Source organism: Typopeltis vanoorti, chromosome 25 (genome assembly GCF_054136105.1).
Source record: "Typopeltis vanoorti isolate ZY-2024b chromosome 25, IOZ_Tvanoo_1.0, whole genome shotgun sequence".
Taxonomy (NCBI): Eukaryota; Metazoa; Arthropoda; class Arachnida; order Uropygi; family Thelyphonidae; genus Typopeltis; species Typopeltis vanoorti.
Window position 1 is genome coordinate 67830581 of NC_143573.1, and position 18200 is coordinate 67848780.

General features: G+C 35.7%; 1 protein-coding gene across 1 annotated transcript in view; it reads left to right on the top strand.

Moving 5' to 3' along the window:
* LOC150092818 (endoplasmic reticulum-Golgi intermediate compartment protein 2) overlaps positions 1–18200 on the top strand; it is a 203931-nt gene that overhangs the window by 73572 nt on the left and 112159 nt on the right. The window contains exons 4-5 of the mRNA XM_090414670.1: positions 6146–6192; positions 14345–14561. Coding sequence (XP_090270796.1) covers positions 6146–6192; positions 14345–14561 — 264 coding nt within the window. The remainder of the gene's footprint in view (positions 1–6145; positions 6193–14344; positions 14562–18200) is intronic.

The following is an 18200-nucleotide window of genomic DNA, read 5'->3' on the forward strand; positions in this document are numbered from 1 at the left end:
AAGCTCGGTGCATATGTTTGGGTTGGAAGGGCGGAAGCAATAGTCCAACCATGGGAATGCAGCATAGAAGTTGCAGAGGCTGTCCCATTTGTCACTGTTATAGTGCCAAACTATTCTTGTATGGGAGTGTTTGTGTAAACGTTGTTGCATGAGGAAGGAGATGAGCACTAGGTTGTGGTCAGAATTGCCCAGGGGGGCTCACTACTTTCACTGTGTATTTGGAGGGGTCATTGGTGAGGAAGAGATCTAGGGTGTTTGGGGAGTGGTTTGGGTCATCTGGTATTCTGGTTGGAATCTGGGCAATTTGTGTAAGGTCGTTAGTGATGGTAAATGTTTCAGCATCTCTGCCTGCAAGATCTGTACAACTGGAGGAGGAAAGCCAGCTAGTGTTATGGATGTTAAAATCTCCTAGGAGGATGATTTCGCTGTTGGGAAAGTGGGATTGGAGATAGTCGACTTTTAGGCATAGGAAATTAAAGAGCTTAGGGGGAGAGCAATAGAGACAGCAGATGAATTGGACTGAGTGGGGAAGGGATATTTTCAACCAAAGAAGGTCAAAGTTGGGTGATTCTAGGTTGGATGCTCTCTGGCAAGGTATGTCACAGCAGATGTATGTGCAGACACCACCTTTAGGATGAAAGTTGTTAAGAGCGAGTAATTTGGAAGGTTGAGATAAGTGGTGCTAGGGGGGGGGGTGAGATTTGAGTTTCTACCAGGAAGAGAAGGTGGGGTTTGGTAGGTGGTAGTGGACACTATTCAGGTTGGAGTTTAGGCCACGGATGTTGGTGAAGTGGATGTGTAGAGTTTTGTGAGTCATATGTTGGACCGCATGGGTCTTGCACATTTCCTATGTGGTGCTTACATGCTGGTCTCCATGGTGGCTGCTAGTGGCATCACTTGGTTTTTTCACCAGTTTATCTTGTCTGTAGGCGATGGTCCAACTGTTATCACCATTTTGATGTTTTTCTTCGAGTTGTCTTCGAAGTTGGCATCTTTGTTCCCTTTGTGCAAATGATAAGTCTGGTTATGCACGTATGCGCGATTGGGGACAGGTGTCTTTGAACTTGTTGTTCATTTTGATGTGCTTGTTGGTATGTCGCAAGTCACTTTTACTAGGCGTGGAAGGTTCGTTTCGTCCTTCCTTTTATTTATAGGCCCGAAACGATGGCACCTGACAATATTCTTAGGATCGATGTTGCATTCTTTAGCTAGTTTGTTAATGTCCTCTTGTAATGATTTTCCATTTTCCATCAGGAAGTTCAAGATGATGGCATTGATTTTTTTGTGTTTAGCCTCCATCAAGTCATTTACAGTTGATGCGATTAGATCGCGAAGTTCTTTCGCTGGCGGAGTAGAGCTTGCGTTGCACTGGTTTTCAATTTGTTCTAGCTTAGCTTCGACTGCACGTATTTTGGATGTAAAAGTTTCATTTAAAGCATTGATGTGCTGCTCAAGGTTTTCAACACGTTTACCTATGTTCAGAAGTTGTTTTAACCGAAGGGAGGCATAGCAAACAGTAGAACAGCTGGTTCGATAAGTAGCTTTTGCACAGCTTCGTCTATTTTTGCGCAGGAAATGTGCAGTCACTGGTAACAGAACTCACAGAATATGTCCTTTTTTCTGTCTGTGACACCAGTTTTGCAGCTGTGGCACGTAATAGGTTTGTCAGCGGCGATTGATGGCACTGTGTTGGCGAAACACGTAGTGCTTGTTCGCCATTGGCTTTTGATGCCTCCATCTTTGCTGCGTGCGGTAGGCATCGTGAGCACTTACACGTAGCTGATTTTGATGTGGTAAGATCTCTGCAATTTTGCTCAGATTCCTAATTTTATTAGCTTGATTTTAAAATTGTTTTCAAAGTTGAATTTTATATCTGGCATTTCTTTTCTCCATCTTCTATCCTTCTTATAATGGGCATATAAATTTCTAAACATATTGCTTTATGTTTTCTTGACATACTATGGACAATTTAAGATTTAACTAGAGAATAACATGTATGCCACAATAAAATAAATTTGAAATTTTATTATGTAAATATTTTCTCTATGTGTCATAAAAATATTATTATTATTCTTATTGTTCCGGGACTATCGACAGACTCATCGAGGGAGGCCCTAACATCATGTCAAGAACAACTATTCGACATTGACACAGTATCTATCATACCTTGCCTTGAACTCATTCACGGTCGTAGCACCCACAACAGACTCTGGACGCTTATTCCACTCATTCATCACTCTCCAAGTAAAAAACCTAGCTCTAACACCCTTGTCAACCACGCTCTTGCCCAGCTTCCATGCATGGCTCCTAGTCCTCCCACCACCAGTCATATTTTCAAAAATATCTTCGGATCTATCTTGTAGAAACTCTTCAGTAATTTGAATGTCTCAATCATATCACTCCTCCTTCGCCTATCATCCAATCTCTGCAACCCACAAATCTTCAACCTATTCTCATAAGGTTCATTCCACAGACCTTCTATCATCTTGGTCACTCGTCAATGGATCCTCTCCACTTCCTCCCCATCACGAAGAAACCCTGGTGCCCATAACTGGGCACAGTAGTCCAGATGAGGTCTTATCAAGGCTTGATACAGAGGAACAACAACTTGTTTGTCTCTGCATGTTAAAGTATTTTTCAGAAGCAAAGTGATTTGATGAGCTGATTTAGTCACTTTAGCAATGTGCCCCCTAAACTTCAACTCCCTATCCACCAACACTCCCAAATCCTGGGCTCATCAATCTTCTGGAGTATGGTTCCACCAATGCGATATACTGCTGCTATTCTTTTCACCACAAAGTGCATAACCTTACACTTTGCCACATTAAACTGACATCCATTTTTCCTAGCCCAGTCCTCCAAAACTATCCAAATCATCCTGTAACATTTTGACATCCTGTGCACTCACAATTGCTCTACCCAACTTTGCATCATCAGCAAACAAGTGAACACTTCCTCTCAAATCCTTTCCTATATCATTGATGAACAAATTGAAAAGCAGTGGTCCAAGAACAGAGCCCTGTGGCACACCACTAGTCATAAGCCGTCTTTTAGACTCCACTCCTGCATAAACCACTCTCTGGTATCTCTCCTTCAACCACCCTCCTATCCATCTCACCAACCCTATATCTATCCCCATCTGCTCCAGTTTACTGATTAGGGTTCCATGTGGTATCCTGTCAAAGGCCTTAGCAAGGTCCAGTAGTATCACTCTAAACCCATTACCCCTATCCAGTTCAGCCGTCACTGTGTTATAAAACTTGAGCAAGTTACTGAGGCATGATCTACCCTTCACAAAACCATGTTGTCCCCCATACAATATCCCATTTTCATCTATCCAATCCTGTATTCTTTTCTTGACTAATTTCTCTAAGACCTTGACAATGATTCCTAATATGCTAATCGGTCAGTAATTTACAACAGCAGTCTTGGAACCACCTTTATGCAGTGGAACTATTTTCCCCTCTTTCCACCCCCTCGGGACTAACCCAGACCTGAGACTCAAATTAAACAAGATGGTCAAGGGTACTGACAATTCTTTAGCTGCTTCTCATACGACACGTGCTGGTATACCATCCAATCCCACGGCTGTATTGACATTGAGGTTATGCAATAGACTACTCACCTCCACTTCGTTCACCACAATTCCCGTATAATCTACTGGTTTATTCGTTTCTGCAATGTCACCACCTGGATGATATATACTTGCAAAGTGCTCACTCAGTAACTCAACTATATCAACTGATTCAGTTACCTCCCTACCATCGGCATTCTTTAAAATCATTCTGCCATATACATTTTTCCTTTTACTTGCTACATATCTAAAAAACTATTTAGGATTCTCTTTAGCCTGCATGGCCAATGTTCTTTCGTAATCCTTTTTTGCTTTTCTTACCACACTCGTTACCCTTCTGGCCTACTCTTTATACCGTTCATGTGCCTGCCGGTCACCTTTCTCCTTAAATTCTCTCCATAGCTGTTTCTTTTTTTGCAGCTCAAGCTTAATGGTGTTATTCACCCATTTAACCCCTACTTGATTTATTATTCGGACTCTAGGTATACAGTTAGCCATTGCTTCATGCAAACACTTCTTAACTGCCTCCCATGCACTATCAACTTCTAGTCCTTGCAGTTGCACATGCCATGGCACTGAACCAATCAAACTCCTAAGCTTGTCATACTTTCCAGCCCGATAATTCCACATGTGCTCTGTCTTAATTGAAAATTCAACACCTTTAGCCACCTCCGAAGTCAAGACCCTATTGATCACTCTCACCAATTGGTGGCAATGTGGTCATATTTGTTACAGCCAAATCCTCAGATGTAATTACTAGGTCAAGCATCATCAGTATAATTATCGAACAACAATAGGAATTGAATTAGAAAACAGAGTGCATGCTTAAATTGGAATCCCTCTAGGTATACAGTCACACATTCATGGATTAAAACTATTGTGTCAAAATTAAATTAATTAAATATAAATTAAATATATAAGAGAGAGATTTATTTAATGCAATTGAGGATAACAATTTCCCAAACTTTTGGAATAGTGAGGCAGTTGTTATGATTGAGATTATTATTATTAGACACCTTACCTCCAGGGAGTCCAAGACTCATCGAGGAAGGGCACCTACTCTCTGTCTCCACCACTCAACCTCATCCACCAACTGCATCAGCTACACCAATGCCATCTACTGTTCACCACTACCACTGGTGGTAACAAAAGTTGTGTTAAGAAGTAATTCTGTACTTTAGATTTACTTTGTTTTTCATTAATTTGACATACAAATTTGTGTTATCATTGTTTGAGTTCACCGTTAACTTTTACACATTTTAACTTGATGATTATTTTAATATTGCAATATTAAAATATTGTCATAAAAGTTTTCACTACAATAGTTAGCTTTCCCTACTGCACTTGGTAGCACTTGACACCATTGTTTGGAAGGACCTGGGTTTGCATCCTATCTGAGATGTGAGAAACATTTATAAGCAGAGTAAATTGTGTTGATGTGTTTCTGAATTCTGTCCTGTCTTATATCATACATATCTTACTGTAACATAAGATATGTATGATATAAGACTAATAGATTAATAAAAATCCAGATTTTTGACTGTGACCAGTCGTCAGGCTTCTTAACACATAAATGAAAGACGGATAATTTTTTTGTGAATTATAAAATGTTGTAAATCCCTGCATGGGTATCATGAATGGACAAAGGTTAAATAAACTGGGAGTTCTGCTCTAGAGACCAAACATTGATGCTTTTTCAAACCAATTCAGAACTCCAATAAGCATGTTGATGGTTTTGAATTAGGTAATGAAAAATCATTGATCACCTAAAAGTAATGAATGACATCAGTATAGTCAGATTTATTATGTTTATTAAATTCATTAATATTTTTGAAGATATCACTTAGCTTTTATAATTATTAATTATTATTATCCCTAGATTGTACATTTTGGGTCCTAAAATTCTGAAATTGAAAAGGTCTACTGAGATTACATTCTCTGGCAGCAGTGGTGTCACACCCAGTGATGAAAGTAATCTACCATATAAAAGACTTTACAAACATCTGTGCCACACTGTGATTTGGATCTGCACTGTCAGTAACAAAATAAATTATTACTTTGAATCTCCATGGAGGCCTAGTACTCATTGCAGGAGGCCACTCTGCAGTCCTTTCATTAAATGTTTTGGTCTGTTATTGGATCTGTTTACAAAGGGTTTTTTTTTGCTTTTGTAGGATAGGAAGGTTGAATCCAAATATGTAGGAAGAAAGCCCTGTCACCTTTATGTGAGTTCAGTTAACGACATTTCAGTATATTTGTGAATTCATTTATGACATGCATTTGATCATGTATCCACAAGGATTTTTTTCACCTTTAGTTGGAAAAAAACACATTTGTTTTAATTAAATTCACTCTGGCCTTTTCAAGGAAAAAAAAAAGGGAGGGGTACATGTAATATCATTCAGACTTCATATAATATTGCTTATTATTTGCATTAATTTATTGATGAGAATTTCATTTTGAAAATGTTAAGATAAAATATTTAAATCCTTTTTTGGTTAATATCCTGTTATTAATAATAATTATAAATTGTATTATGATTCTGCTAATATATCTGTTTACTTTCTGTAGTAAGCTGAAGATCAACATTGACATTACAGTTGCAATGCCATGTGAAAGTAAGTTGCTCTACTTGTTTTTGTTACACTGTATATTACAGACTTATTTTTTAAGATATTTAACAGTAGTGGACCCAAAATGTGGGATTTTGGGTCTCCTACTATTAGATAATTGTGTATTTATTTTATTTTATTTTTTGCAAGATTTTCTTCCTGCACTTTATTTGGCAAATGTGTCTGTTTGCACATTGGCATCAAAATGTTTTTATCTCAGTTGATTTTATGCAAAATAACACCAATTTCATATGAGCGTTATCCATTAGAGTTTCTGAGATGGCTGTTTAGTCTAATGAAGGAAATGATGGTAATTGTTAACTAAATGTGTAAAATGGATGGCATTGCATTTGCTCTGAACTATTTTATTTATTTATTTATTTTTCATAACTATAAGATGTGTGCATTTACAAAATGGTGAGAGAGCACCAAAAATTACAAAAAAAATTTTTTCATTAGAAATTTAAAAAAAATAAATAAATAAAAATAAAACTTTAAAACATATAGACATGTTATGTTTTGTTGTTGGAGTATGCATTTTTTTTTTTTTGATTTGCTAATGCTACCTTTTTCTTTATAATTACACTCATGAAATATTATAAGCTTTTTGTACAATTTGATACTTGATGGACTAGATTAACCACTATAGATTTTTTCTATGGTGGTCTTTTTTGCATCTTGTTCCTTTGTGATCTCATAGATCATGAGAAATCAGTTACTATCCAATTACTCAATGAGGATATGGTTTGTGAGTACTTGTATAACTAATTCATGTGTTGCTGTTTTTTCTTTTATAACTTCTGTAAAAATATAAAACTACTTTGCTTTTCTATTACAGTTACAATGTGATAACACTAAGTAATTAGATGCTATAGTATGAAAAGGGAGAAAACATCAATTGAGTAGAAACTGAGCACATTTAGCAAGTGTCTTAAGCCATTTAATTATCCTCATCAGAAACCTATCATTTCATCACTGAAAATTCTCCAACATCAGCATTACTGTTTTTAAGTAGAAAGTGGCATACAATAAGTATATGTCATTGTGTCACTTATACTTTTTAATTATATGATGGATATAAAACAGAAAGGCATTGAAGAAATGGAGAAAGGGCACTGACTTAGCAAGATCTTCCTGGAAACATTCCTCATAGAATTCTTCCACATAGTCCTTGATTGACACTGAGCTTTCAGCTCTGTAAGTGAAGCACCTGTACAGTTTTTTATATTGTCTATGAAGTTTATTCCATAAGTCTTTCAAGAACTTGCAGCACTGGGAGGCCATTAAATCTGTTGATATGACCAAGCCAGAAGAATCGTTTCCTTCAAATCTTTATGATGCTATCTCTTGGACCAATGACAGAACTGATTCTGTCTTACTTTAAATTTGTGACATGATCAGTCTCTGGTATCTTTAGGAGTCCATAGCATCTCTTTTTGTCTTCTTTTAAGAGGGTCCAAGATTCATTTCCACATAGAAGCACTAATTAACTAGTGTGTTAATAGGAAGTAATCTGTAATTGTCAACTTGTTATCTTTCCATAGTGGCTTTAATTTTTAGTGCTGTTTATACTTTTGCAATTTTTGTTCTAATATTCTGTCTTAATTTTTAGTCTTTATTAAGGCTATTGCTTAAGTATTTAAACTGATCAACTGCTTTGGCTGTATCCTTGAGTAGCATTTTTTCAATTCCTGCCACTCGCTTGTTCAGAAGCACAGATATTGTCATAGTTTTTGAGTTTCTTTTACTTATAGTTAAGCCATATTTTTTAAGATTATGAGCTACTTTTGCAGTGATTTCTTGAAGATTTGATTTGTTTTCTGCCAAAGGATTAATAATGTCAGAACTTAAGATGTTTTATTCTTCCTTCTATCACTGCAATATCATTGTTCTCCAGAGCTTCATTTATAACATATTCAAGGAAGCAGTAAATAACATTGGTAATATATAATTTATGTTAATGTTGTTCTTATCTGATAAAGCAAAAAGCAAGGCTAATAATAATAATATACTTATTGGAATCCTCATCAGTGGAAAGTAATGATATTTACAAAAAAAACATCTAGACCTCAGTTTCATGTAAATAAAACAAATTTCTCCAGACAGTAAATAAAACAAATTGTGCTTTAATCTCATCCAGTGTATCTGCATTCACCACAATATCAATGCATTCCACTTGCATTCACTCTTCGTGCAAAGAAACCTGCTTCTTAAGCTCCTGCTCATATCCTCCTTATACAGCTTCCAGGTATGACCTATTGTTCTACCCCCTTCTCCCATTGTATGAAAAATTTCTTCTACATTAACCTGGTAACACTCCTTTACCAACTTAAATGTCTCAATCATATCTCCTCTCTTCCTCCTATTCACAAAGCTTTGCAAACTACATTCTCTCAATCTGCCCTCATATCCCACATCTCTGTACCTTTTCCAGCATATTCACATCACCATGAAAATCAGGGTACCAAATCTGTGCACAATAATACATACAAGGCCTGATCAATGTCTTCTACAGTGAAACCAGAACTTCTTTATTTCTACAAGTTAAGGTCCTTAGCATCATTGCCATAATCTGATGTGATGTCTTCACAACTTGTGCAGTGTGCCCTCTGAACTCCAGATCCTTGTCCATCACCACTCCATCTCTCTTATATTGACTTCCTCCAGAATTTTCATACCAAGTGTATACTTTGCATACTACTCTTCTCTGTACCTTTTCCAGCATATTCTCATCACCATGAAAATCAGGGTACCAAATCTGTGCACAATAATACATACAAGGCCTGATCAATGTCTTCTACAATGAAACCAGAACTTCTTTATTTCTACAAGTTAAGGTCCTTAGCATCATTGCCATAATCTGATGTGATGTCTTCACAACTTGTGCAGTGTGCCCTCTGAACTCCAGATCCTTGTCCATCACCACTCCATCTCTCTTATCTTGGCTTCCTCCAGAATTTTCATACCAAGTAGTATACTTTGCATACTACTGTTGCCTACCAAATTTCAGAACCTTACACTTTGCAACTTGACAGTTTCACACTGTTGTCCACTCATACAATTTATTCAAATCCTCTTGTAAGGCCACAACATTTGCTTGATACTTCATCACTCTCCTCAGTTTTGCATTATCTGCAAACAGTTATATGTCACCAGTTAAATCCATTCCAATATCATTAATATACAAATTAAATAGCAATGGTCCCAAATCAGATCCTTATGGCGCATCACTAGTGACTTTCTTTGGGATAGTGCCCCACCCCACCCCACCCCATACACAACTTGCTAATACCTATCTGACAGCCAGTCACCTATTCAGCTCACTAGTCCATTATCCAGTGCCACCTGCTTCACTTTTGCAAAATCTGTGTCCATCAACCTTGTCCAATATCTTCGTCACCATGTTATATAGTACATAAGCAAGTTTGTAAAACATGACTTCTCTTTAACAAACCCATGCTGACAATTCCAAAGAATACCATTGCTATCAACCCACTTTTGTAACCTAGCTCTCGCCAACCTCTCCAATACCTTAACTACAACTCCAGATATACAGATTGGCCTATAATTTGTTTCCTTAGTGAAGCGGAAGTGGAGTGGAACAATTTTGCCTTCCTTCAACTCCTTTGGGACTTGTGCCATTGCAAGATACTTGTTAAACAGGTAGGCCAAGACTGATCTAACTACCTTGAGCATTCCCTTAAGACACATGATGATATGTCATCAAGTCCTATTGCTTTGACATCTAGCTTACTTACCCCCTCATATACCTCTTGCTTGCTCACCATTAAGCCTCCTCTTATTTCATTCTCTATGCTTGAGTTTCCAATTTCATACTGAGGATGAAACACCCTAATGAACTCGCTGAATACCTCGACTGTCTTCTGCAGAAGTTACCAATCTCTCACTTTCATCTGTTAACATCATCTTACCATAATCATTTTTCTTTCTACTTGCCACATATTGAAAAAACTCATGAGGGTTTTTCTTGGTCTGATTTGCTCATTTCTGCTTGAAAACAAAAGTGCAGTCCCTACCAACTGAATCATTCTCCTTGCCTGCTTTTATAAACTTTTTGTGCAACAGGTTATTAACTCGTATGAAAGGAGAATCTCTTCATTAATTTCTTCATCCCTCTCTGTTCCAGGAAAATGTTGAAATTTTCCTGAAACAGAGATGGAGAAAATGAAATCATACCTCACAGTTGACTAATTGACATCTTAAAAGCACAGATATGAAAATATAATCACATACCCAAAAAGAAAGTCATAACTTAAAGATAGATGATCATGTCTGGTGAAATACAAGCATCCAATAGGGAAAGATCTAAAATGGAATGACTGAATGAAGAGAATCCCAGTAATCTTCTTACAAAGATGCTTTTTCAAAAAAAAAAAAAAAAAAATGACAAATTCTTGGGCTTGAGTTTGAGATTAGTGGGGAAGAAAAATGGGCGTTCATTTTGCATTTCATTGTTAATAACGTATGAAGTAATCATTAAAACTTTCTTGTATATTAAAAAAAAACAAGGAAATGTCTACAATATTGATATTTTTATTTATGAATTGTATAACATTTGTCTTCAAATGCATAAAGTACTTGTAGTTTGTCTGTTATAAAAAATTAATAAAATTATATATCTAACTACATAAGACCAAGCAAGCAACTTTTTCAAAACGACTTCATTTCTCCAGTATGTAGGGTAGTAATCTCCCCATCTAAAGACATTCTCAAATTTCCATGTCCCCCTGACAGTTGAACCTTTAACCCTTTGGCAAATGGTGCAGTTTGTCAAAATATCACCTCCTTGGGGGGTCATCTTTAAATTCTTTCCTTTATTGTTACATGCCATTTAGTATCTATTGTGAAAAATGAATAGACTTCTACTGTGTTTTAGTCATAACTTTAATTAATATGTTTGATTATTTAACATTCTGACCTTTACGTTATGTACATACACATACACTGTCTACCAATCTAGTTGTCTGGACATCCCTGTTATTCAAAGTTATGGAACATTCCAGTGTTGATTAATTTTAATGGGATAGATGAGAACACAGACTGATAAGAAAATAACTATTTATTAACTTATTGCTGATATTTTGATGGTATTCTATCCAGCATCTTCAGAACACAAAAACAGTTTGTCACAGTGCGTGAAAGAACAACAATCCAGTATAACAATGAGACTAGTTTGAACAACTGTGACAAACAACACAGAGTCCTAATTAGATGCTATCTACTTTGAAAAAAAAAAAAAAAGAGAGAGACAGAGAAAGCAGGTATTAATTAGCTCTTAAGATGACCGTCTCCCAAATCTTTAACATTATACAGCCATTCTTGTTGAGGTTACATACATACATACATACATTACCTCAACAAGTATGGCTGTATAAATTTGTCAAAGATTTGGGAGACAGTCATCTTAAGAGCTAATTAATACCTGCTTTCTCTCTCTGCATTTTTTTTCCCAACATAGATGACACCTAATTATGACTTTAGTCTTTGTGTTGTATGTTATAATTGTTCAAACTACTCCCATTGTTATACTTGATTGTTATTGTTTCGCTACTGTGACAAACTATTTTTGTGCTCTGAAGATGCTGGGGTAGAATACCAACGAAATATCAGCAGTAAGTTAATAAATAGATATTTTGTTATCAGTTTGTGTTCTGATCCGCACCGTTAAAATTAATGAACATGTATGACGAATACATATGCCTTTCCACACATTTGGAACATTCCAGGTTTGTTAATAACATAAAAACTGGTGTACAGATAGTAGGAAGCAGTATTTCATTGTAGCAGTTGAATACAGGTGGTATGGCAGCACGACATTAACTTAATGACTTTGAGAGAGGTGTCATCGTGGGCTTTCACATTGGTGGTATGTCCATATGTGCCATTGCTGCTCAACTGTAGACAGCTGCCAAAAATGACTGACAGGGACAGGCGGGTGTTAAAATGGGTGGCACATAAAAACTGGCTACAATCGGCACAGACCATCCATGATAAGTTCCAGAGCACCAGTAATACCGTGGAGATTACTAATACTGTATGAAAAGAACTCCATTTACTGGGTTTCCAAAGAAGAGCAGTGGCACATAAGCCGAACATCGCAGCAATGAACAAGGCGGATTGTCTGGGCTGGTGCGAAGGGCATGTGAATTGGACAATTAACCAGTGGAAAATGGTACTCTGGAGCAATGAATCAAAGTTCACCTGTTTCCAGTCTGATGGCAGGGTGTAGAGGCAGCCTGGTGGACTCTTGTTACCACAGTGTGTTATAACCCACAGTAAAGTTTGGTGGTGGAGGAGTAATGGTGTGGGATGCATTGAACTGGTTTGGAGTGGGACCACTGGTCGTTGTCCATGGTTCCATGAAGGCAGCTCAGTACCTTGATATTCTGAATAACTAGGTGCTACCTACACTGTGGAGTTTTTATGGAACGGATACACGTTACTATCAAGATGACAATGCCCCATGCTACAAAGCTGCAGCTGTTATAGAATGGTATAAAGAGATGGTGTTAAATGATTGTGCTGAGTCCTGATCTAAATCCCATCGAACACCTGTGGGATGAATTGGAGTGGCGATTGAGGTCCAGAGCTGCACATTCTTGATCTGTCACTGAACTCAGTATACTGCTTTAATGGGGGAATGGAGACAAATTGTACTCTGATGTCTGTCACATATCGGTGGAAATCCTCCGTCAAAGGTTGCAAGAAGTGATCAAGGTGGGCATGTGGGAATACCCAATATTAGGGTTCGTATGCTGGTATCAATTGAATACTCAGACTTGTTACTTTGCCAAAAGCAAGAGAACATTTATAAATGTAGGAGTAGTGAACGTGGGATGGTCTAGAGTCCAACCTTTACCTTAATTGTAGACAGAGAGATGTTTCTAGAGTCCAACCTCAACCTTAATTGTAGACAGAGAGATGTTTGAGTCCGAAGTCTGTCTCTAAGGTCAGAGCATGTTGGTAATCTAAATGAACCAACAAAGAGTAAGTAAATGTTATGGTTGATCCAAAGTCCACTTGATTTGTAACTGGTGTTTTATTATTATTTATTACTTTTTTTTATTTTTTTATTGCAAATATAAAAATTCTTCTCAAACTGATAAAATAAGCTAATTATGATCATCAACTCTGTAATTAATGCAACACTCAAAATCAAAGGTGGAACTTAGCCCCACGAAATGGTCAGCAATCTCGATTCATTAATAGGAAGTTGGATCTTCTGTGGTGCACTTTTTTTGTGACTCCTAGCCATGAATGGTAATAAACCAGTAGTATGTTAGACTATGGATAAGACAAGGAATTTTTTGTATTTATATGTATTTTTATAAAATCAAGAAACCCTGCTGTAGAGAAATGGAACTGTTTTAAGCTGCTTCAGTCATGCATTAAGTTAGACAGTAGTCCCCCCATCCATACCAATTAATAAAATTCATCATCCACATGAAAACAAAGTCCAAAGTATCCATGGTGGGATTCAAGCATGCAGCTTGTTGGTTGGAGAGTAGATTGTTATTGTTTTTAAACTATTAACCAGGATATATTTTTATTATATAAGATCACATGTTTTAATTATTTATGTCATTATGTATTTTTATTAAATGAGTATTTACTTATTTAATATATAAAGGTGTCTGTGTAGCCATTTGGAAATTACACTTCCATAGCATAAGGTTGCTCAACAAGAGATGATTTGCTTAGTTTTGATTCTAATTGCCAACTAGAGGTAAACCTTTTTTTTCTAGGCCTTTATTCAGGTAGCCCCCAAGTTAGTCGATCTTGGGCACAGGGAAGTAAGGTTTTTCCTTACCATAAACCGATATTACAGACAAATTGTGAGTGCTACAGTTTAAGGCTATAAGATGCAAATAGTTGTCTGCCACTCTTTCTCTCTCTCTTCTCCCCCCCCCCCAAAAAAAGTCTTAATTTATTGATAGCCTTGAGTTCTATCCATCAAGCTTTTTATTGACTGAAGAGTTGAAGGATGGAGACTAGCTGCCTTATCTGTTTTTAATAAAAAAAAAAGTGTTAGATGATATATTTGTGTATTATTCATTATATTCATTATTCAGTATGGTGATTTATTAAATCCTTGTGTGTGAATTTATTTCATTTTATTTTATTTTATTTTTTTAAGCAATAGGTGCAGATATTTTAGATGTTACAAATCAGAATACAAGAGCATTTGGAAAGCTTCAAGAAGAACCAACTTATTTTGAATTGACTCCTTTACAGAAAGCACACTGGACCACTATGCAAAATGTAAACACGTACATTAGAGAGCAGTATCATGCTATTCAGGACTTACTTTGGAAAGAAAGCTATACAAACATGTTAAGAGGTCTTCCACCAAGGTATTAATGCATAAAGTCATCATATTAAAAGAATGAAATCTTATAATGATATTAATCATTTATCTAAGCAGAAAATGCATGTGTATCACTGAAATGAATTATGCATGGTTATTTGCTTTTTATTAAGAGATAGACTAGTTATTTCCTGGAATGTTGTGTTAAAAAAGAAAGAAAAGAACAGCATGTTATGATGCACATGAATATTTCTGTGGCTTATCAAATCTTTGTTTAATTTCCAGCATTGAGACCATATACAATAAATTACATGATAACCACAGTAATTAACTGTAATGAAATGAAAGTACAGATATTTCATACTGAAAATAACAGTACATCATCAGTATGTAGAAACAAGCAAATCAAAGAAACGGAAATACAAGGTACGTACAGCAGTTGGTGGTTTAACGATTAAAAACTGTCGTTGCTTGCTAGAAATTAACAAATAATAATATTATTATTTAGAAATTTATAAATAATATTATTAAAAACTATTTTTGATGGTTATAATAATATATATTTTAATATATATAATATACTATATTTTTAATAATATTTATTTCTAGCATGCAGCAACATGTTTTAATTGGTAAACCACCTATTGTATGGTTTATGTATGCTGCTGTATGTACCTTGTATTCCCGTTTCTTCGATTTGCTTATTTCTTTGCACTGATGATGTACTGTTATTTTCAGTATGAAATATCTGTACTTTCGTTTCATTAAAGTTAATTACTATGGTTGTGTAATTGGTTGTTTATAGTCATGCCACAGGTACCTTTAAAGATTGAGACCATATGTTTCTAAACATAAGGTTTATTAAAATAAACAGTATGATTTGTATGAAAAAAAAAAAAAGACTAGAAAAAATTAATTACACAAAGCAGATGTTATTAGTACTTCAAGACTGGAACATAATTAATATATGTCATTTCTGTTTCTTTGCAAACTACTTGGTGGCCTGTATTGGTTGTATGAAAGGCTAATTCTATCTGTGTTTTCTTTTTTTTTTTTTTTTTTCTCCATGTCTTTTACATGTTCAGACAGGCATATCTCTCCAAACCATCCTGTATGGCTTACATAACAAATGACACAAGAGCAATGAATTTTGTATTCTGGTTTTTTAAGGATGGATGTAAGAACCTCATAATCTTATACATTGCTAAAAAAGCCACTTTAACATAATCATGAAGCTACATTTCAACTTTGTTTGTAACATTCTCCACATAAGGCAATGTAATTGCAATATTGAAATCCTGTTGATTTGAAGAAGTTGCCTATTGCGTGTCAAGAATTTTGTTGTCTTCACTTCACACCCATTGAGGGTGAAGGAATCCCTCAGGTAATGCAGTTCTTTATTCCTTTTTTTATGATGTAATGGAAATGATGTAGGCTCTGTTCCATGATGTTTTTATCATGCCTGTCTTTTGTAATGGGTAGTGGTATGAAGTAGCATGTAAGAATCTTCAGTTTTGGTTGGTTTTCTGTACACTGAAAAGGCCAATCATTTTTCTGCCTCAAATACTTCAAGGTCAAGGAATGGTAATTTTCTGTGATCTTCCAATTCAAGATTGAATTTTATGTTTGGGTGCAAGCTGTTCGGATAATCTTTAAATCGGGTTAAGTTGTCTCTTGTACCCGACCAAACAACAAAAATGTCTTCAATACGATGCAACTAAGTTTTTTGTTTTTCGTGATAATTTTCAATTGATTATTTTTGAAATTTTCTGTAGAGAGATTTGCTAGGGCTGGTGACAGGGTAAATCCTTCTGTTTGTTCTCATTACTTATCCTGAAATGTGAAGAAAGTATATTTTCTCTGCACATTTGTTTGAATAGCCATGTCTAGCAGAAAACGTTTTGAAGAAGATAAAAAAAAAAATTCAGATACACCGTATTTTGTTATATTTTTTTTATAAATTAGGTGATTCGTGTGAAATTTTTAATGGACTTGTACCATTATAACATTTATTATATAATATAGGAATTTTATTTCTGCAAATATTTGAACCAGAAACTAACTGGTCATCATCAGTGCATCAGCATAATCATAAGGTGAAGCTACAACAAACAATGTTAATCCTATTTACAGAGCTAAGCCATGTGCCAGATGCCACCTAGTGAGTGATTACAATAAAATGAGATTACAATGAAGGTCCAAATTTAAAATTAAGTGATTTGAAATAAAATTAAATAAAAAAATGAATAATAATAATAATAATAATAATAATTAAATGTTGGTGGGAGACACATTATTACTTGCCATTTAAGAGCCATTTTTGTGGTATACACCAGTGGCCAAAATCGTGGAAACCTTTTGGAAAAAGTGCATTTTTGAGGTTTGATGGCTCATAACACCACTTTTTTTTGGTGTAATACCATAAAATTATATATCAACGGAAAGATAATTTAATCAAGAATGTAATGCAACAAAGTTTGTTAAATTATCTGTATTCTATGAAAAGTTATAGCCAAATAACCAGAAAAAAGAAGCACATCTTGTTTAGGTTGATACGAAGTAGCTTTCCTTCATTTGAATGTAGCCAATGAGCATGAGTGTTTAGAGAGCAAATCAAGTGTCATCTTGTTTTGCAATGAGCCATATTGGCTCATTGCAGTAGGATTCAGCTATTGATGTCATGTATTGGAGTTGAGAGGAGGACATTTGTCAGTGTGTTATGTGATTGCTATCAAGTTGGTTGGTTTTTTTTGTGTTCTTTCATTTAGTGAGCTTGTAAAACATAATAAAATTAAAGAAATGGTGCAAAGAGTTGACTGGCCACCCAGAAAGCAATGTAAAATAGTATTATTGAACAAGGCTACAGTTATGAAGAAATTAGAAGAAAAATTGGTGGAGACTTAACCAAAGGTGGCATTTCTAAATTTTTGAAGAGGTATAAGGAGACTCAGTCACTACAAAACCAGACTGGTAAAGGCAGGAAAAGGTGTACAACAGCAAGTGATGATAAAAGAATTGAGAGACTGTGCCTACATGAGAGAAAATCATCTGGGGGTACACAAGATGAAATGGCCAATAAAATGTAAAGTTGAGTGCAAGGACTGTTCGGTGCAGACTGCAGGAATTTGGTCTAAATGCTAGAATTCCACGAAAAAAGCCATTTTTATCTCTGAAACAAACGTTGAAAAGATTAAACTGGGTTAAAACCCATGTTAACTGGACAGCGGAACAATGGGACAGTGTTATTTGGAGTGATGAGACCAAAATCTCCCTGTTTGATAGTGATAGCATAAAATATGTAAGGAGAAGACTTGCATCCTAATTGCATTACACCTACCTTGAAACACCCACTTAGTGTTATGATCTGGGGTTGTATGACATCAAAAGGTGTGGGCAGAATTTGCATGATTAATGGGAATATAAATGCCCAAAAATACATAAATGAAATACTTGAGCCCAAACTGAAGCCTTCTACACATGATCTTTTCCAAGATAATGAAGCATTTATATTTCAACAGGATTCAACTCCATGTCAAAAGTGGTTTCAAGATAATCATATTCCACTGCTGGAATGGCCTGGGAATAGCCCAGACCTTAACCCAATCGAAAATCTATGGAGCCGACTAAAGAAACTTGTTAGTCAGAAGCAACCCAGCAATAAAACCCAATTAATAGAAGGAATAAT